The 21021-nt window shown below is 43.2% G+C and overlaps 1 protein-coding gene across 1 annotated transcript; it reads right to left on the bottom strand.

Moving 5' to 3' along the window:
* Positions 1-55: 55 nt before the first annotated feature.
* On the bottom strand, positions 56-20542 carry ADAMTS13 (ADAM metallopeptidase with thrombospondin type 1 motif 13). Its single transcript, XM_032200360.1, has 30 exons — positions 20458-20542; positions 20070-20136; positions 18962-19242; positions 18619-18760; positions 18104-18243; positions 17407-17490; positions 17197-17321; positions 16298-16444; positions 15845-15979; positions 15163-15313; positions 14741-14845; positions 14121-14272; positions 13930-13993; positions 13246-13372; positions 12894-13042; positions 11438-11558; positions 10670-10750; positions 10220-10401; positions 9630-9765; positions 7764-7893; positions 6899-7088; positions 6091-6208; positions 5600-5729; positions 4814-4993; positions 4023-4227; positions 3169-3478; positions 2698-2844; positions 2014-2190; positions 1482-1666; positions 56-1204 (listed from the first exon to the last, which is right to left on the bottom strand). The coding sequence occupies exons 1-30, from the start codon at positions 20533-20535 to the stop codon at positions 1046-1048; spliced, it is 4398 nt and encodes a 1465-aa protein (XP_032056251.1). The 5' UTR covers positions 20536-20542; the 3' UTR covers positions 56-1045.
* Positions 20543-21021: the final 479 nt, after the last annotated feature.

Raw genomic sequence — 21021 nt, 5'->3', positions numbered from 1 at the left:
GAGAACCCTTCAAAATGTTCAAGACATTAAATAAAACAAACAAACAAAACACGCAACAGCTTTAGAAATATATTTAGGTCAAACTTGAGTGAATATTTGTCACTGTTCTAAAATACCTCTTCCTGCTACAACTTGTATCACGCAGTCTCAACAATCTCTCAGTGCACAGTTCCTCTGAGATGTAGATACAAGCAGATTATTAGCACAGCTACTGTTATCTGAGTAAATATCCCTTGGCACCAAACCCATCGTTAAGAGACAGAATTCTTTTATTTTTCCCATAGAGAAGAAGTACTGGTATCACCGTCAGACATGCAAGTAGCAGAACCGCAGCTGTGCTGGCTGGGGAGGGACCTCAGGAAGTCATTTATTCCTCCCTACAAAACCAACTGTCACTGGTGCTTGACCAAGCACCACATACTGGTCTAGCAAGGTCCTGAAGACATTTGAGTATGGCAATTCCATCAGCATTGCACCTGACCTGACCTGGTGTTGCCCTGCCCTTCTGGGCCAGGAAACCATCTTGCCCTCATACGTTTGTCTAGCCCTCTTGTTCTTTCAGCCCGTTGCCTTACACATCTTTGCTTTCTTTATAATTTCCCAGAATTTCAATGGGCCTCATTTTAACAGGCTTTTCCACTGCAGGGGAGTGAATTTAATTGTTAAACCATAATCTTAGCTACTTGTGCTATACAGAGGTTTCTAAGGGGACACTGAGAAACAAAATGATCATCCTAAAAGGTCACAGCATGTAACAGAAGCAGGACCCTGAGACCTCAATGTCCAAGAAGCTAATTGCAGACGCTGCATTAATACCAATAAACACAGATAGGTCTGTGTGAGGACTATTTGCTAAATATTTGGTAGTTACATGTCGTTTGCATAAACTCTGCATGTGTTAGCTGGGATCCCAGCAGAGTCAGTAGATATTACTGTTTGTACTCAGTAGATGGGGAAGCAATTGCAAAAAGGCTAAATGACTTGTGTGACCTCAAGCAGTGAGCAGGCAGGAGTGACTAACTCAAGCACAGCCTTTCTTCCCCTTTTATTTGGGTTCAGCAGCATGATATTCAGCCCAGAAACTGGTTCGGTGTTCCTTAACATTTTCATGAAATTCAATTTCAGCTTGGCTTCCTGTTGATTGCCAGAAGAATTGCTGTCTCCCATGAAACACCATCGTCTTCATGGTGCTTACGTCACGGATCTGAATAAAGAAAGACCAAACCATTATATTATAGCAGCCTACAAGTCAAGCACCCACAAAATACTGGGGTCTTGCCAAATGATCGCTCAGGGGAAAAGCTATCCTATATAAACGTTAGAAGAAATATGATAGAGGTAAGTAGTGCTCACTCACATCCACATTTACATAACAGTCTGACCTCTCAGGTCTTGATTGAGCTTTGCAACTGGATGTAAATCTCTAATGAGCAGATGGGTCCTTGCCCATCTAAACCACCCCCTCTGGGCTTCTGACTCACCAGGATGTAATTAAAATGAGTTTGGTTGTTCTCACTGCCCAGGTCAATATACAGAGCTCGGATAGCTATGCGGTGCTGAGGAGCCACGTTAATGAAGGTCCGACACACTCCTTCATGCCTTTGACCAGGTGACTGCACAGGATTCACTATTTCACCTCGGGGACCAAACAGCTGCTTGTCACAGTCTGAGAGGGGGGAAGGGGAGCAGAAGAGAAAATGATTTAGAGATGTGTCTGGTATCTCCAAGAACAAAAATGGTTTAAATTAAATACAGACAGAAAAGTTTCTCTGAGGATTTTCATCTGGGAACCTCCAAGCATAAGCAAACACCTGCAGGGGGCTTGCCTTTAAAACAGAGGGGCAGTCCACAAATAATATCCATTCTGACACTCCTTGAAAAGGGGCTTATTAGCTCTTGGAGATGGAGCAAGGTTTCCATAGATTCCCATAGACAGCCACGACCTGTGGAACTCTGCAGGCCTTGCCATGGGTCCCCAAACTTAAAGCAATAGCGAAGCTTTCAGTGAAGTACCTTGGTAATATTTTTTAGTTGCATTTCTGCTGTTGTACTGGAGAACAACACCATTTCCTGGCAGCAAAACACGCTGTTTCACAATCAATGTATTTGTTCTGGAATCTATCAGTGACAAAGGGAGCTTCCTGCAGCCCGTCCGCCACATCATTCGCCCAGAAAACAACACGACTTCACCTGGAATGAATGAGCACAGGGACTAGAAACACTTTTACTTCATGTGAGATAGGTCTGAATGCAGTTCAGCTTCCTATATTACATAGGTCGGAAAGCGAGTAATTTCTGCTTCTTGCCCCTATCTTATTGAAATCTTTCCTGAAACAGTCCAGTTAACTAATCTAACCATACTGATTCCAACAAGAGGGTACATTACATAGTTTTTAACAGGCCAAAGTAGGAAGATTCTTTAACCCCATAAATTCCTTTAATCCCATATCTATAATAAAAAAATAAAATAAAAAAAAAAAAGAGAGAGAAATCATTGTGTAGGGAGAGGAAAGGCATCATATTAGTTTAGTCTCATCTAGCAAAGAGTTGGTGGAACAGGAAAACTTATAAAATGTTTTCAGAGATTACACAGGCTCCAAGGCAGCAAAAATCATTCAGGACACCAAAGCATGCAGGCAAATGGTGTACAGATTTCCCAAAGGGCCAGGCTAGTTCCCAGTTAGCCCTGGGCAGTACCTGCACTGCAGTTGAGGGAGCTCTCCAGAACACTGAGTGTTATCTCTTCCCCTAGAGGACGTCCAATGGCCACAGTGCAGTCACTTCTCTCTACACCTGTCATGTTGATGACCCCAGTGGCATTAAGAAAGAGCTTTCCACAAACACCTGTGGAACAGAGACAGATAAGAAACACATCCAGCTGCTGCTAACAGCACTCAGTCCTTTCACAGCACAGTAAACAGACAAGCACCAACAGTGTGCTCACCTTCTGGGTAAAGCACAGGAAGAGTCAGTTGCTGCCCCAAAGAGTCTCAACTCAGAAGAGCTTTGGGAAGTCGAGGGAAGGAAGTAATTGTTCCTGGCTCAGACAGCATGGATGGCTCATGGCATACTGTCCCTAAGCCATTCCCTCCCATGCTCCTGTCTGTGTACAGGAACAGCCACACACAGTAAGTAGCTATCTCTACCGTTTGGTTATGCCCTCCTCACCTCCACTGCTCTCTGTCTGCTCCTGAGGGACAGCTGGCACAGCAGAAGGAGGAAGATCCAGGTCCTTATACCTTGCCCTTTCAGCAGTTGCAGCTGTCGTAGGATGCATGGCTGGTGTCACTGTCTGCAGTTCTGCTCCATGGGACCCAGTCCCCACCACCTGCTCAGGACAGGGCCCTGCGAAGCAGCCACGTAGCACGATGGCCTTGGGGAAGTGCCTGCAGAAGATGGGGTTCACGTGCTTACGGGTTAGCAGGTTGAGGCAGAAATCCTGCCGTGTCTGAACACCATTCCCACATGAAGTTGAACACTGCAGAGGAAGAAACCCACAGGCCTTTACACACACATTTCGATTGGTATTCAGAAATAAATACATTTATTTGCTCAGGCACGATCTAAAGCTCTGATCTGTTCACTGATTCTGCCACATGGCCTTTTAGTTCTCTAGTTTCACCAGCTGTAAGATGGGAATAGCAAAGCTGGCCCACCTCCCAGGGGATCCTCTAAACCATATCTTTGTACTACAGAACCACTTCCTCAAGAGATCCAAGAAGATCTGCATTCCAGAAGAATGCATGCCAAAGATCATTATTAAACAGCAGCCAAAACCTGAGCTGAAAAAATGCAAGAAGCACACCTACAGCTGCTAAATAAAGGACAGTGGAATGGTTGGGAAACACAAAAAAGAAAAAAAAAAAAAAAAAAAAAAAAAACAGAAACAGTTTAGCATTTCTGTGGGAAGTAAATACACAAGGCAGAAGTGGTATTTCTCTCCCATTTCCTTTATGAAAGTGAATGGCTATAAAACTGCTGCACTGAGAAACCAAGGACTGCATCCGAACAGGAGCTGATACCTCTGTCCATTCACTGAAGCTCCATTCGTAAGAGCACCTTCGGATGACACAGGGGATGCTGGTAAGGGGTTTCTCTGACACAGGACACAAATATTCCTCCAGCAAAATCTCTTTGCCTTGGTGAATCTGCACACAGGTGACCAGCTGAACAGCTAAGCCAAGCCCACAGCTGGAGGAACACGGGCCAGCTGGGATTGTTTTCCATCTGACAAAGGACAAGGAGAAAAATTAGAAAGTTAGAAATGAATTCCTACCCTCTCTTATTTCTCACCATAGAGACTGTAATACAGCTCCCTCATCCTTTCCCCTTTCTGCTTCTCAGCAGCTTCCTTCACCCCTCCAGCTCACACACTTTGCTGCACGCAGTGCTTACAGCAGCCTCTGAACCAAGGATAGGTATTCCAGAACAGATTTGGTGTTGTACCCAAAGGAAGGGCATCCACATTTTACAGGAAGCACACAGACTCCAAATATACATTGAGTCTTGCTCTGTGTCCATTACAGTTCTCCTCAGGGTGACATAAAGAGGCTTAACAACAAAAACAATTGTTATCTCCCTCCAAAATGCACACTGCTCTGAACAGTCAGATTAAAAACCAACCCAGGGTTATTTGGTCCTGGGAGTGGCATCCTGTAGCACGTAAAAAAAGTTCAGATCCCAGTACAGTCCAGTCACACAGCAAACAGGCCAAGGCAAGCTCTGCCCCGTTTCTCAACCCTAAGCCATACCCTAGATCACACCACACACATTTCCAAACAACCACTCGTGTGGTCCATGTGAACATTTCGACCTTGGGGGGCATGGCTCCAAATTACATGGCTCCTGCTCCTTTGGGCGAGGCAAACCATCACACTGGGTGTCTGCCACAATCTCTTCTGCCTTCTCCCCGGTTTCCCTCGCACAGTAGAGGACCTTGTGCATCACACCTCCTCCACAGCTTGCACTGCATGAGCCCATTTTGTAATGCCACCTGGGAACAACGCAGCCATCAGTGAGTATCCCCGGCTCTTACCCATCCTCCCTGGATTTTAAACCCGGCCAATCTATGGAAGTACACCTGGAATTCTGTTAATGCACACATGTACACTTACTGATATTTGAGAGATCACCAGTCACCTCACTGAGCGCAGCTTGAAATGCTATAAATCCTAAGAAAGTGCAATCAATTTCCTCTAGTTCTCAGAGCAGCTATCCCAAATTTGTAGAGCATTTAATAGTAGCTACGCTCTTTGATGCCACGTGGCTGGCAAACATGTCACCACATTTTGCAGTCATGGATTATTTGTTCCCACTTCCTCAGAGGTTTTCAGTTTTCCCCTGAACTTAAACTCCAACGACTTCACTTTGTTCTGCTTGAGAATATACCAGCCCAGGGAAGACTCTGTTAGTTTGGTGAGAACAGACCGCTGCTACTGTTTTTGCAGCTGGCTGGCCAGGGCATTCTCTTGCTTTCAAAGCTGAGGAGAGGAAGATAACATCTCCAGAGTAGCTCAACCCTTATTTGTCATGTCACTGGGCATACACATAGGAAGGAAAAACCTCTAACTGGCTCATTGTCCCTCAGTAACTTCTTTACCTTGGAGGGCAGGGACTGAGATTGCAGACTTCCACCCTGCTCTCTGGCTTTGGCACTGGATGACAATTTTCTTCTTGGATTTTTTCTTTGGTGTCAAAAGCTACACATACGTACTGTATCTGAGTCTCACCTAGAAAAGGAACCGAGTTTACTCCATGGCATGCATGCAAGGTTTGAAAATAAGCACAGAGTAACAAAAGCTGTGCCAACCACGTCTGTGTGTACAAAACAAGCAAACTGCTCAAGCCCCAGGCATGCTCATTCCACTCATTTTCCCAACTCTGGAACACAGCAACAGCCAGACAGCCCTCTAAACTATTCCATGTCTTGCGCCAGACCCCCTTTTCTCTTCCAGACTCAAAAAATTTGTGACCACAACTACACATGCACTTTGATCTGTAAAGGGGAAATGACCAGGTCCCTGAGGTTCCTAGGTCTGAGTTGACACATACAGCCAAGTAACATTTTTCTGCAGCACAGAAAGATCTCACCTCCACCACAGGACACTGAACACTCTCCAGCTAGAGGGCTCCAGACATACACAGTCTGATTTTCCAGTTGGATATGTCCAAGTGACTCTGGAGTCTGAAGCAAGCGTGTGTCTTCCTCCTCAGAACAGAGCAAAAAGAACCAAACCAACACTGGCACCTGCTTTCCCACAGGTCCTGATCTAATGAAGCCAGGGGATACCTCCAGATCAAACCCACAACATATTCAGAGGCACATTTAAGCAGTTTTTCTATTTTTGAAGAGCATACAAGTTTAAGCCCCAGAAATAAAGACTTCCAACAGCCAAGAGCCATCCTAATTAACACTACATGTGGCTGAACAGAGATGCCTAAAGCAGTCTCTTCCTCACTGGTAAACATAAACCTGGCAGTGGCTCTCCGGTATGGGCTTGGACCAGGGGTCCAGTGCTGAGAAGTCCTCTTCCCTGTTAGTATTCTTCCCTCCCATGTCAGAACCTCTCTGTTTGACTGTGAAGTGTTTACCAGAGCAACAACGGTTATTTCTGTTTCTGTTTTTTTTGGACTCTGAGGAGAAATAAAGAAGGAACCAAGTTAACAGCCACCATAAACAAACCACCACTAATAACTGGTGAATCCAGCAGCATAAATTAAAAGGGACAGAGCTTTCTAAAGACAGAAGTCGAACCTTTAATTGGATGGACATCCTTGCTATAAACCACCATCCCAGCCTATTTTGTAGTAATGCGGTGCTTTCCAACTGGTAGCCTCCTGCAGGTTACAAGCCTCAATGTCTCAGTAAGACTCCTGAAAGCCAAGCCAATAAACTCACTTTGTCCCAGCCCAAAGGGCAGACCTTAACCACACACGGCACAACGGAGAGGGGTTTTTCTTCTGCTGGACATAAGCTGTCATCCACAACAGTCTCCATCCCCTTATGAAGCTGAACACAGGTCAGATTCTGCTGTGCGATGCCGGTTCCACAGACAGCAGAGCATTCATCTGTCTGAGATATCTTCCACCTAAATGGGAAGTAATCGTATCACCCTATTTCTCATCTGAATCATAGAGGTTTATTACTCATGCCACTGATTGCAGAAATGGGTCGTACAAAGTATTCAGCTTCTCTATTTCAAGTGCCTATTCTGGATATGATTGAGAGAATGACTGCCAGAAATGTAAGTCCTTGCACAGACACCTCTCTAGGGCTAAAAGCACCTAATGTAAAGAACTAGAGTTCACAGTGTAATCCCCCCTTTATTAAACATTCAAATGTCCATGAGATCAATGTCTGGGCAATTCTCTTCTGAGTCTAATTAACACAAGGATGTACTCCACAATACGATCAAATCTTTGTTTGCACAGTCTTGGAAAGGATGTGATCAGACATCTTCCACTGGCCATGCCCCCAAAGTACAAGAGCTTTATTTTTACTTGTGGACTTACTGTAAAAAATAAATAAAAAATGGAAGGGCTATTTTCCATTCCTTCAACTGGCATCTCAGTTACCTTATGGGACCAGGAAAAACAGAACATGGTTTGGAATCAGCTATGTCTTTACAATTAAGAAGAAACTCCCTCAACACCTCTCCTTTTTTTCACCTTGTGCAATGCAAAAGAAACTGCATAGACTGGGTTAGCTTGCGGAGAAAGGACAAGCAAAGTGAGAATTCAGATTAGCTTCCAGAAACACCAACCTGTACAGGCATGGTTCCATGGCACAGGGTTCATGCCTTGAAAGGGGTTGTGGGAATTCCAGGCACAACTGATCCTCTGTTGTTTCATTCTTTGTCTGGTCAAAACACACATGATTCACTGTTCGTGTCCCTGGGATACAAAAGGAAAAGGAAAGGAAGTTATAATCAAAGTGAGCAGTTCACCTCTATGATTTTTGGAAGATCCTGTAATTTTGCTTTATCTAAATTATCTCTGTAGGAAAAAGTGGTATATTTGGGAATGCAGACCTTCTGAAAACATAAAAAAAAAAATCCATATTTCTGATGTAACTTTTCCTCAAGAGTTTTAAGGTGACTTTCCAAGATGAACACCGCAGAAAATGAAAAATTTGATGGATAATCCACTGTAAAAATGGAAAGATCGCTCTAAACTGGCCTTGCAAGAGCAAGGCTATCAATCATAATTTGGTCCAAATTACTTCGAACGATCTTGATGTCTGACTGATGAGACAGGTTGCTGAAAATAAGCCCTAACTGTCAGCCATTTGACTTCCTGTAGAACTTATCAGGTAATACCATCACACAGCACCTGTACCCAGACAATACCGTGCCAATGTCCTCAGAGTGATCATTGATATTCAGAATCAGATTAGGGATAGTGGGAGAGAAATTGCAGACTTGCAGTTCGTGTGCCATGCAAGACATGGAATATTCATAAATTACAGCTATAAACTAGATTTTTAACATTACTGGACCTAACAAGGTGAGCAGTTCAAAATAAACTTGCTCCAGATTTGTGGAAAGACATTACAGAAAGGAGCTCAACAGGTAAGCTGGGTGAAGATCCAAACTCAAAAAAGTTATGAGCAAAGTTGTAGAGAGCCTCCTTTGCAGTGAATGAGTTACCAACAAGGCATTCCTGCATCCCAAAGAGCATGACCCCGAGAAGCAAAATGTCAAGAATAAGTCAGCAACGTTACCTTTTCACTACCCATCTTGTTTTCAAATAACATTTGTTGATAAGGGGGAGCTGACCACAATTTTCAGCTCTCAAGACACGATTTCATCTTGGATTCTCAGCCTTCCCTGTTATTTTAAGGTCTGGCTTTCTCAATTTTCTGTTAGTGACTGTATTAGCTGGGAAGCTTTACAGCATTTTGAGCTCTCTACTTCAGGGTTTCAGCAATCAGTTCACCTACAGAATCTACCTGAGAAAAGCTCTCCAGACACAACTAGTCCTAAAGATTGACTTGTAATGTATTTACTAAATCTTTGTCGTAGAAATCTCAAAAAGCTTGCCAGTCATCTGTACTATCTGGTAAACAAAATGTCAAGCCATGTACCAGAGCATTCTGTTACAATCTGCATTATGATTTCTACAGGGAGACAGGAAGGATTAGCCACAACACAGGAATAGAATTCTAAGAAGGAATCTTTATAATTAGCTCCAAGGCTTTAGCTAGACACTGGATACTTTGGTCTCAGATTTTTGATGTTTAACCAACTTCAAATTACAGTCTTCAATAACTTCGAAAAATCGGAGGAAATTGAGTCTTAAAGCCAGAAGGTAGGATAAAACAAATTTAAACATCCTCTTCAGGATAAAACATTTTCAATATCATTTTGGTGATTCAGCTCATTCATTGATTTGCTAATTTAATTCAAAAGCTGTACTGCTCTTTTCCTTGGTTCAGCTTAGCACTGGCAACTGTAGCTCACTTCCAGCAATTTACTTTTAAATTAATTTCAGTTGTTTAATAACTTCTAACCAAGTATCCATCATTGATAAGTCACATTTATTTCTGAAGACCTGGGTGAATATCAGCCAGCCAAATTAAGTCTGTCCAGACCTCCATAAGAAGTAGGGACTAAGTACTCCTGCCTCACCTTCCCCACAAGTCACTGAACATGACCCCTGTTGAGGAATCCACATATACGTCTGATTCTCTTTTGGCACAAAGTAGCTGTAGGTGATGTCTGGGTTGGTGGCATTGCCGTATTCTTTCCCATACCTTCTATAAACCTAATGAAAGAAAAGGTTGTGGTCAATGTGTAGATCAATTCAGACAAGAGAATATTGTCCCCCTTTACATCCAGTCCTGAGCCTTAAAACTATGACAATCAGTTCTTGCCAGATGCAGTCAGAGTACTTAAACTGTGAGTTCTGTGCACAGAAGAAAAAAAGAAGAAAAAAAAAAGAAAAACAAACAAACAAACAAACACGATTAAGCCAAGCAAAAGGTTTAATTCAGTATGCCTTTTCCCCACACACCCATCCCTCAGGCCTGCAGAAAGCCTGTAGGCATTACACCCTCAGCCCTTCCCAAAAAGAGGAAGGCCATCACGCTTCCAGAACTCCAGTTGCAGCAGCTTTGGGCACAAAGCCTACCACACCTGGCCTCTGCACTGCAGCAGAGCCACACAAATTCAGCCTGGTCAGTTCTGACTGGCCCCTTTCCAACTCTATGTTTATTTACCTGTATTTCAATTTCTTCTTGGGTTGGCCCGTCCACATGGACTTCCTCCAGGCTTGGCAGGTTGTTCTCAGTGAGAAACACTTTGTATTTGATCTGTCTGTCCTCCAGAACTGACGGATAGGTGACATTCAATGAGATTTTTCCCTTTCCAGCAACCACATACTCACCTTTAACCTTAACAGCTAGAGGAGCAAAAGTAGCAGTGAGGTTAAGTGATACGATGCAGACACAGAATCCCCTGGTGCTGGCAGCTACACCCTGCCCATTTGTTAGAAACCAGTTTGATCCAAATCAGACATGTCAAAGGGCACGGCTTCTACCACTTCCCACCAGAGAGCATCTCACAAAAAGTGCATCACCAAGAACTTTCTTCCCAGATTGTGTTGTTTATTTTTACAAGCTTGTTTGAACCCTGCCTGTATTCCCTCCTCTCCTTTTCATTCAACTCACCCAAATGTGTGAAGAGTGGCCTCTGATTGATAATATGGACCAAGGTGGTGTTATAAGGCAGGGACAAAAATGTAACATACTCTGAAAGGATGGAAAAAAAAGAATATAAGGTCACCTTCCCCCACTGTACCTGTTTTAAGGAGTCAAGGGATTACAACCCCACTTCACCTTATTAGCTCAATATCCATTGCAGGACGAGCCTTGCAGGCAGCAACAGAACTTATTGCAGACGGAGGTTATATAGCTAGTACTAAAAAAATAAAGATACACCAGTGATGGCCAGCAGGCTTAAATTCACACTGACCTTAGCTCTGTCAGCTTGGCTTGAACATAGTAACGATGAATACAGACAACAAAACAACTGAATTCTGTGTTCTGTTCTCATTTTTTGTTTGCTCTTTTTACGTTATCTGCTAATAGCTGTGTGTGATACTGCAAGAACCAGATCAGTTTCCAAATGGATGTTTAACATCTCAGGCGGCATCTGACACAGCTCTCAGACCCCATGAATTTGCACAAATTCCCAAATGGCTACATTTCTCACCCATGTCCAGAGAAGAACTGTGAAAAGAAGTCACTGTGCCCATACAACAGCCAAAGATCTTAGCTCTCTTCTCTCAACTACCCATACTCCAAAAACTTATCCTCCATAAAAAAAGAATACGGGGAAGCAGAAACAAGAAGTCACATGAAGAAAATTAAGAACACTTAATATGCTGTGCATCTCCTACAAATAGTACCATAATGTTGAGGCTGAGGACTACACACCTTTAGCTTTCCCTTCTGTGTAAGATCCGCTCACTTTGGTGCAAGTGGAGTTATCACCCCCACAGACCTTGCAAGAGTCCCTCATCTTCTTGGAGTCCATCCGGCCATCGCACCCGAATGCCTGAGCAAAGAGGAGAGTCTGTCAAGATTGGCCTAATCTGTGAGGAAAACAAGCAAACAAAAGCAGCATTGCCTGAATTCCCCAAACTGCCTTTTTCATCTATAACTTGAATTTAAGAAGACAAACAGGCAAAGGCGTATTTATACCTAGGCCTACCACTGTGCAGCAGCTTACAAAGCTAGGGATTGGCAAGTCTTAGCTGAGAGCACAAAGTTGCATTAATTGTGTGAATTCAGTTTTTCCCATAAAAAGCAGACCAGAAAGATCTCTCCTGTGACCTAAATCTAAAGCTCTTTACTCTCTCTTCTATGGTCTTTTTCTGGAGGGAAAAAATAAATAAATAAATAAAAAGCACCCAGGAAAACATTAAACATGAACTTCAGGTTCTAAAGGAACCTTCAGCTCCTCAAATACACACCCAGCTCACATCTTTCAGCCTGTCCCTCAATCCCATGGAGCTCAGAACAGAGATTCTATCCTCATTCCTATGAGCAAGACAAATTTACACAAAGCTACAGGAGGATCTCAGCAGGCTTAGCAGCAAAAACATGTGCAACTGCTGAATTTATGCTAGAGGCACTGATACCAGGCTTTGACTGCTGCTGTAACACACATATTTATCACTATTACCAACAGAACAGCAGAAATCAGAATAGGTTATGCCTATGCCCTCTGCTGTTCACTAGCTGGAAATGCATTACAAAGCATTTGAACACCAGGAGAATCAGAAAAACATAAAATTTAAAAAGTATATATTTGAAACCGAAAGAAACAACAGACAACAAAACAACAGGGTCAGCAGTAGGCACGGTTACTAACATCCACACACTGAGGGGGAGACAGAATGCCTTTCTCACTTACAAGGCAGAAGAAAAAAAAAGTTATACTTCAATTTTAATTACTGCCGTTGCAACAATCAATTTGTAGAGTTATGATTCCTAGGTTTTCCTCCTTACTTTTCCACTGACCAAATATGTTCAAATCATGTAACTTCTCTCCAGAGTCAGCATTTTCTAGGGCTCTTTATACTATGTAAACTGAACAACTAACAACATCTCTTCAAAGAGGGCATAAACCAATTGCTGCATAGATTAGGGATGAATAGCCTTATCTAATTAATGCATAATTAGCAAAATGTCTTATCTAGAGGGCAGGGAATGCACAAACAACACTAGATTAGTTGGAATACATCCAATAAGCTTACAACAAAACTCTCTTCTTTTGAGAAGGACTCCCTCTGTTGTTTGGGACAGACTGTTTCTTCCCCTGGTTCCTACTCAAGTGACTTTGCACAGAACCATGTCAGAGAGGTTCACCTGGATTCTCGTCACTTACTCTGCAGCTTCCCATTACACACAGACTGAAAGCTCCATGTTGTTCAGGGTTATCCTGCTCACACCTGGTTCCATCTATGAAACTGTCTTCACGGCTTACCATGAATTCGTTTTCAACGGCCCTGCACATGTGCTTGCACTGCATGTCCCCTGGAGGAGGCAGACAGGAGGAGCAAGGAGTTACTCTTTCAGAAAAACACACAACTGACCATCAAACAATAGGAAGTCAAAAGAATCTGATAGAAACAGCACCCAGCAACCATAAGTGAAATGGCCTTTAGGTTTGGAAGTCGAGTTAAGACCATCAGAACTCCCATTCACAGAGAAACCATGGTTTCTCAGCCTTTCCTTACCTTTGGCAAAGCCAACAGCAGAAGTCCAAGTATAAAAGGATGGCGTTTCTTTGCTGAGATACAGCGGCTTTAAGTTTGTTGCTGCACACTGCTCAGCCATAAAGTCCTGCTGGGTCGTCAAACAGGCCTGCATCCCCAAGAGAATTGTACAGGTAATGAAAAGAAGTTATTGAGCGCAGAATCCCAAGCAGCATTTCACTCACTAGCTACAGGCAGAAAACAGTGGCTGGTTAAGTAAAACACCGGAACAACTACAAGTAAAGAATACCACTTCAAAGTGAGACTACAGGAGAGAATTGTGTTCAGAAGCTGATCTTTATTGTTTATACAAAAAAAAAAAAAAAAACAGGGGAGAGGTGATAATTAAAATAGGAACGATATAAGAATGTCCCTCTGAAGAAAACTATCATTACATGAGTCACTATTTTCTTGGTGTCTGTCCTTCTATAAAGGTGTAAAGAAAATATTTCATTACATATGAACAATGCTAATAAATACCACTGTTGTCTTCAGACACAGTGGAACAAACACCTCACCTGTTGTCAAACAGACGGAGACAGTATGCCAGATCTTTAGTTCCTCTTCCCACAGCAATCAGCTTTGAGAAGTTCCAAACCACACAGCTTTCAATGGGTTAAACAGAATTAAGAAAAAAAGCTCCTAAGATGCAATCGGATGCATTACCTGCGTATTGCACATCTCCATTTGGATGCTGCTGCCCTGGCACTCCTGTCCCCCAAAAGCAGGCCTGAAAATGACAGGAAAATAGCTCCTCTACAGAGGCAGGTTCATCCCAAGCAAAAAGCAAAATGCTGACACCCTGGCCCTGAAAAGGCCAAGAGACCTTGCAAACTCCACGGACCCACACCTCTTACCTGGGGTTGTTACAGAACCTCTGCCTCATCACAACTCCACCTCCGCAGCTGCGGGAGCAGGAGGAAAAGGGGCTCCAGCTGGACCACTGTCCGTGGACTACAGCCATGGGGTTCAGTTCTTCCAGAGAGCTGCACCGTCCCTTGAAGCACCACTGAGACCAAGAACACACAAAATTGGCAGCAGCACCACAGTGAACCCAGCAGAGCTAGTTTCTACAAAGGTGACAATAAATCCCTCTTTTGGCAAGCTAGACTGTCACAGAGAATCCCAAGATGAACAAAGCACCTTCTCACAAGAGGTTAGAAAAATCCCCTTCCTAATTATAGAATAACATGAGATAGAGATTTAAATATAAAGAGCTAATGCCATTTCAAGTAGAAAGCAAAGCTTTGTAGAACAGCTCAGATACAGGCTATAGGACTGCAAAGCAATTCCAGAGATAAAGACAACATAGAACACCAAGATCAGCTTGTACCAGTTTGTGACTTGAGTGTGTGGCCTTACTTCCTTGTCCGAGACAAGGTAAGTCCCATGTAACATCCAGCCACAGACAGTGGCACTAACAATCTCTATAGCACCCACTCATTTCTCATCACCCAAGCATCGGCAGCCTCCTTACCTTATTGATTCCACACTCAGTACCATCCAAGAGGGGAACACGAAGCCGAGTACAGCTGGATTTGTCTCCTGGTTGTACATGGCATGAGAGGACTTTACATATGTCCTGGTGTGCCAAGAAAAACAAGGAATTCAATTAGTCACTCAGGCTGATCAACACTCAACACCATCACAAAAACTGCTCAGTTTAAATGGTACATGTCCCAGATGTCCCCACAGCTACCCAACAAGGATGAAGGCCAGTGATGGAAAGAATAAAAGCATTTTAAAAACCTTTTAAGGTTTGCTCTTTGCCAAGAAATCTGAGGCAGAAAAGTGCCTTCAGTCCCTTTGCAATAACAAAGTCTCTAGCTCCCTTTCCTTGCATCTTAGCTCCAGAACATTTCCCCGTTGTCCCCAACAAGACAGAAACTTTCTACCTACAACATTGCTGTCAGCAAAGGTGCACGCGGTTGCGACGCTCCCAAAGGCTATTTTACATTGCTCATCTGCTCCATAGTATAAGCCAGGCTTCCATCCAGGGATGCTGCCATCCATGTCCGGCAGGTCATTTAAGCAGTTTGTTTGGCCTGTGCTGATACAGACATAAGAAATATCACTTTCCCAGCTGTGGGTAGTAAGGACAATGACATGTTTGCAAACTTCTGCTGAGCTTCATTCGGAGAGTTGGCTGTTGCTTTCCCAGACAGCACATGCTTACTGTGGGCTGTGATGAATTTAGCTGCAGCAGCTGCCTGGAGACACTCACAGTTCTCCACTGCTGAGGTTAAAACAAAAACCCAAGCCCGTTCCTCACCCAGCCAGTTCACAGCCCACAATGTATGTTTAGACCTAGGCGCTCTGACATTTTAAATAAAATTTCCAGGGTGAGCTAGTGTCTGAGGAGTCTAACACAGCCCAGGCACGTTAGTCACTAACCAAAGCAATTTCCAGCTACTTGAAGTGAAGACTGGGTTTAACCTCAGCAACAGACTCAAGCGATAAGAAATAAACAAACCCTACATACATCACAGTTCCTCATTTTCTAAGTCCTAATTTATTCCTTGTCTCTCCCCCACAGGGCTGTGCTCCCAGACATGCACACAAAACTCAACCACTCCCTTACCTGACAAAGGCCAGGAATTCTTCTCGGCTACACTGGGACCAAGCAAGGTCAATGCCACTGTGGTTTCCTGCTGAACCCATGATGTAACCATTGCTGCTGCACTGATTCCCCTCACCATCATGGGGGATTCCAAGGCTGTAACAGAAAAAGCACCAAGCCGTGAGAAGAAACCCAGAGGTTTCATTCCCTTAGCACCTCTATATCTCCAAGCAAGGGTTGAGCTCCCTCTGCAGCCTTTCTTCCTACACTTGTCACAAAAGTTTTCTCTCTGCAGCTTTTAAGTGTTGCAGAACTTGCAGGAATGCAAGAAATGCAAGGAACTCTTTCCAAAAGTTTTGAATAGTCTATAGGAAACCCACTGTTATGACAAGAAATCCTTTATTTTCTACTGAATCCTTTAAACAAGGGACTGTTTTCCCCTGACTGTGCTGCTCCCTGACTTTCCTCACTGACCTGTGCCCAATCTCATGGGCTATGGTGACTCCCAGGTCAAAGCCGGTGTCCTGAGTGATAATGCAACTCCAGGAGGAGGAGCAGACTCCCCCTAACTGAGTCACTCCACGTAGCTCCTTATTCCCATCAGGCAACTCCAAATCAAACCTAAAGTAAGGGAGACAGATCCAGAGGAATGAGCAAAGAACCATTGCAACTAACAAAATTCAGGACTAGGCATTCATACAAATTTATTTGCACCTTCCTGGTCTAACTTAGACAGCTCGCTAACATTTCTTTTATCACATGAAGCTCCACAGGGCACAATGGTAGTAGAAGGGTCCCACAAATCTCTATTGTTCAAAATTCATGGTGATTCTACATTTAAAAAATCCTCATATCCCCAGACAAGCAGAACAGAATGAAACAACCATGTCTATTTGCCAAAGACAGAGCAGAATCATCCTCTTTTTGAAGAAAGAGCACCAAACCAAAGCCATGACATTCAAGAAAAGCTTGCCTTCAGCACGTTTGGTCAAGGCAATTTAGAACAAGAAGCCTGAAAGTCAGACAAAATGTCTGATTCTGAGAAAATCTCTGTAGCACTAGAAAACTTCTGTAAACACCTGTGGGTTTTCCTTTCCAGCTATCGTTCAACATTTCTTCCCATAAAAAGCTGCAGTGGATTTGACTGTGCTGCACTGGAAGTACACAATGTTCACTAAGTCTGCCTGGTCAGTGTTTGGGAAATATTCCAGTCTCTTCCAGAAAATGATGAAACAGCACCTCTGAAACCACACCAAGAGCAGGAGAATCAACCCATCTTCAAAGGTTCTGGGCAAATCAGTGTCACTGTGCTGGTAGCTGGACACCAACGGACTGATTTCCAGTCTCCTGCCAGGACAGGGGAGCTTCAGTACCTGGTCACATACAGTACAATGTCAGCATGCCGAGGATCAGAGTCATTCTGGGGGTTGACCTTCTTGCTCCACTCACAAACACTGATTAGCGAAGAGGTGATATTTGTTGTGATGTTTACATCCACCTGAAATAAGATCATACATTTGCACATTTCATACAGCCTTTAGCAAAGCCCCAGACAACATTTGAACAGAGCCCTCCCTGCTTACCTCTGGTTCTCTCAAAACAAGCATTTGCATCAAATGAACCCTGAAATGACCACCCAGCGAGGCATCTCGCAGCAGCTCTGCCCCCTGTTAAGAAATAGAAAAGATTCAATAAAGAAGTCATCTCGGTGACTTCCAGTATCTGTTCCAAATTACCGGGGGGCACTCATTACAAAGCTAACACACCTGGTAACTATAAGGGCAAATATAAAATCACCAGGAAGTACATTAAAGTAAACAACATAAATGTAAAAAAAAAAAAATCTGTCAGTTGACGATAACGTGTTAGACTCATCAGCTACTCTGAAACAGAGAGAAAAATCTGCACAGAAAACAAATTTCATAGGGTAGGAAAGCAAATTCAGTAGATCTGGCTTAATCTCACTGAAATCAAGAGGGACCGAATCAAGTCTCTGGTGATAAAACTCCTGCTACTGTATCTTACATTATCTGTGTAATTAGATTAGTAATGAAATGAAGAGCTTTAACATTCACTTTTGCTTGTGCAGCTCTTTCAACAAGGGTAAGCTTGATGTGCAGTCCCAATGAAACACAAAGGAACACCCTGCACGTAAGCAGTGCTCTGTAATAAGAGCAGGTAACCACAAACACCTCTGAAAGTGCATCCACAGAAATAAATCTACCTGCAACACTGTGAGCCCTCACACTGGAACAACAATCCAGACAGAAAACTACTCACAATGTTCAGGTTTGCAAGAATATATCGCTCCGTGTCCTCTTTGTGGTGCAAGTAAACGTCGGGACCTGCTACGACCATCAGCTCCAGATGTTTGACAGCTCCCTCAGCCCTCTTCTGCAGGCGAGAAGGAAACCGCCCTGCTGGGCAGCAAAAAGGGACACAGGGAGTTTAAAATGCAAGACAGCATAGAACATCCTACAGATCCACTCCCTCTTCCTGAAAGACTAAAATACTGGTAGACAACTACTTTCACAGTCACTTGCCCAAGTTTCACACTTTTGTTGGTTTTCTTCACCTGTCTGCACCCTTGGTAACATATTTATATTATCCAAATAACAAATACCTAAATGAAAAACATTACTTACATCTCAATGAAGTGAGAGTCATATATCAGGTATAATCATATACTTGCAGATACAAATCTTTCCCCTCAGCTCATTCAAACAAACAGCCCTACTACCAGAAGACAATTTTTCAGAGCAGAACAACCAGGGCTTCCTCTCCAAATATGTTACCTCTTGCTGTATTTGATCCTACTTTGGCACTTCTGAAGAGAATATGGGGACTGGAGAAGCCAAGATCCTTCAGCAGGGCCATATCTTTGCTTCTGACAGGCCTGATATGAATCTTTTCTTCATCTGTAATGACGACTCCTTGCTAAAGGAAATTAAATTCCATCTCTGAGTTATTCCAGACATTTGCTACCATGGAGGACCATATCATATCCTTCCTCCTTCTCTTTTGTAATGCTCAGATTTATTAAATGGACAGTTCACATATGTGTGGGGCATCAAGCTGCAAACCTGCAAAGGCTGTAAATACGTGTAAGAAAAGCTGATAAGTTCAGTGCATACTCACCAGCTGCCCTTCACAGTAAGTGACTCTACACTCAGCCCCAGGAGGTAGTGATGGTTTGCCACCTGCAAAGCAGTTGCCTGAGAATTGCTTCAGTAAGCTAAAGGAAGAGTTCACCACTTGATTGATCACAAAGGAAGAAGAAACGAGGGCATGGTCCTCTAGAAATTCAAAGGCATAGACTTCTCCCCAGGCCTTAATGGAGCAATGTTGAATTTGACATGTCAGCTCAATGTGCTCTTCTTTACAAGGGCAAGTCGGCTGAGCAACCACAAACTCGGGTACTGAAAGAAATGAAACAAAACCAGAACAAGGGGAACAGTTATAAGAAATTATGATACATGGAAAACAAATATAAGAATTTGTATCTTTGTAAAAAATTATTCTCCAGCTGACATCTGTGCCTTTTGAGGTCATTTTGCCAGTAGTCAAAGAACTTCTGTGCTTTCAGCTATTCCAAAGCGGTGTACTCTGACTGGGAACAGACAACAGCTCTGAAACTAGCTCCTGACTTATCTGTGCTTCTGCTGCCTTGTTAAGGAGAATGGTTCATTTGACAAAGGCTGAGACAGTTTTACTTCCTCAGATGTTAAGCATTACCAAGTGAGAATAGTCATAACCCAAACAGAGACACTAGAAAGTGCACTAGATGAACTCACAGGTCAACAGCATCCTTGCTTCAAGAATTTGGGAGTTCAAAATGTATCTTTATTCTGAACTGCCACCAATCCAGACCTAGAGTGCTAGTCTCTCCATCTGTTTATTTTTAAAAAATAACAAGTGCATTTAAAGCTATTCTTAGTTTATAGCTTCCCATTCAGATGACTTGGATGCGTTAATCTTGTAGAAAAATACCAATACAGAGAATGAGGACTGTAGCAGAAATGCATAAAAAGATTTATCATATCTCCTTTAGGAGATTTTAAAGACTGACCCAGTTCTTCAACACACTGAGACATGGATTACCTCACAGAGTAATGCAACTCAGAAATGCTAAATGCTTGTCAGAACAGAGTTAGTTAATAAGTGTTCTTAGCATTATCAAATGTACGGGATTAGAAATAAACTGACAAATGTGTTCCAACATCAAGAAGGAAGGAGCTCTGCATACCATCAGACACTGAGCTGGTTCCAAAGTAAGAGAAAATATCTTCCGGATCCAACGCTCTGAGAAATTTCTGCAAGAAGAAGAATGGCTTTACTTTATTATTATTTTTTTTTAAAGAAAAACAAATGGATGCAAGACTATTATTTAACTGAACCTAACCTAGAAGGAACATCAGCAAACAATTCAACAAGTATCAATGCCAAGTTCTAATGGTTTTATTTTGCACTAAACATATGCTGCACAATGGCCACCCAGAGGAAATAACTTTATCTTCTTGATTAGTGAGGTTTGATACATTTTGGCTTAGAACATATTGCATTTTCTCTCCTCTTTTTTTCCTAGAAATAAAAAAGGCTTCCTGGAAACTGCATTTTCTGGAGGTCAAACTTACCTCTTGGAGAATGGATGGCCAACAAAATCCCGGAGGGAACATCATGAGAGCTCGGATCATCAAGCTGATGATGATCATGCTGGAAGAATTGCAACTAGTGCTGCAGAGTAAACTCTGGCCCAGGGGTGATTAAAATGCTTAGCCCGAGGCATCACGTGGAACGGAAGCGAAGAATACACAGTTTAAACAAACAGGAGAGTTGATTTTCTGCAGAGAGGGACAGTCGAGGGGGAATTGAACTGCTGCGGGAAGCTTTACAGGAACAGCTGTAGGGGCAGAGCTTTTGCGCAACGTTTGCAGCTTTATCACAGCCAGAGAGCACAGCCATAAGAGGAGTTTGGGGCAGTTTTAGCAGCCAAATAAACAAGGCACAATTTGCAGGGAACTGGGCTCCAATTTGTTCAACCTGTGCATTGCTGCTCCCTGCACCTCGACCCTGCTGGAGCCTCACAGGTGGCCTCGGACATACCGCGAAGCACAGCAAGACCCAGCACCTCGAAAACATGAGCCAGGTTTCATGTTTTCCTGATGGTGGCCACACAGGGTGCATACAATCGTGGAACA

The sequence above is a fragment of the Aythya fuligula genome, chromosome 19 (genome assembly GCF_009819795.1).
Source record: "Aythya fuligula isolate bAytFul2 chromosome 19, bAytFul2.pri, whole genome shotgun sequence".
Lineage (NCBI taxonomy): Eukaryota > Metazoa > Chordata > Aves > Anseriformes > Anatidae > Aythya > Aythya fuligula.
This window is presented reverse-complemented; position numbering and strand designations above follow the sequence as displayed.

What these genes read in the sequence shown, in the direction of transcription:
- ADAMTS13 (XM_032200360.1), bottom strand. Translation starts at nt 20,535, where the DNA reads ATGATCATCATCAGCTTGATGATCCGAGCTCTCATGATGTTCCCTCCG. An exon ending in TGGAGATGTGCAATACGCAG is followed by an intron (nt 13,373 to 13,929) that starts GTAATGCATCCG and finishes TTGGGGATGCAG; the next exon opens with GCCTGTTTGACGACCCAGCA. An exon ending in TTGGAGCCATGCCCCCCAAG is followed by an intron (nt 4,228 to 4,813) that starts GTCGAAATGTTC and finishes GTCCTTTGTCAG; the next exon opens with ATGGAAAACAATCCCAGCTG.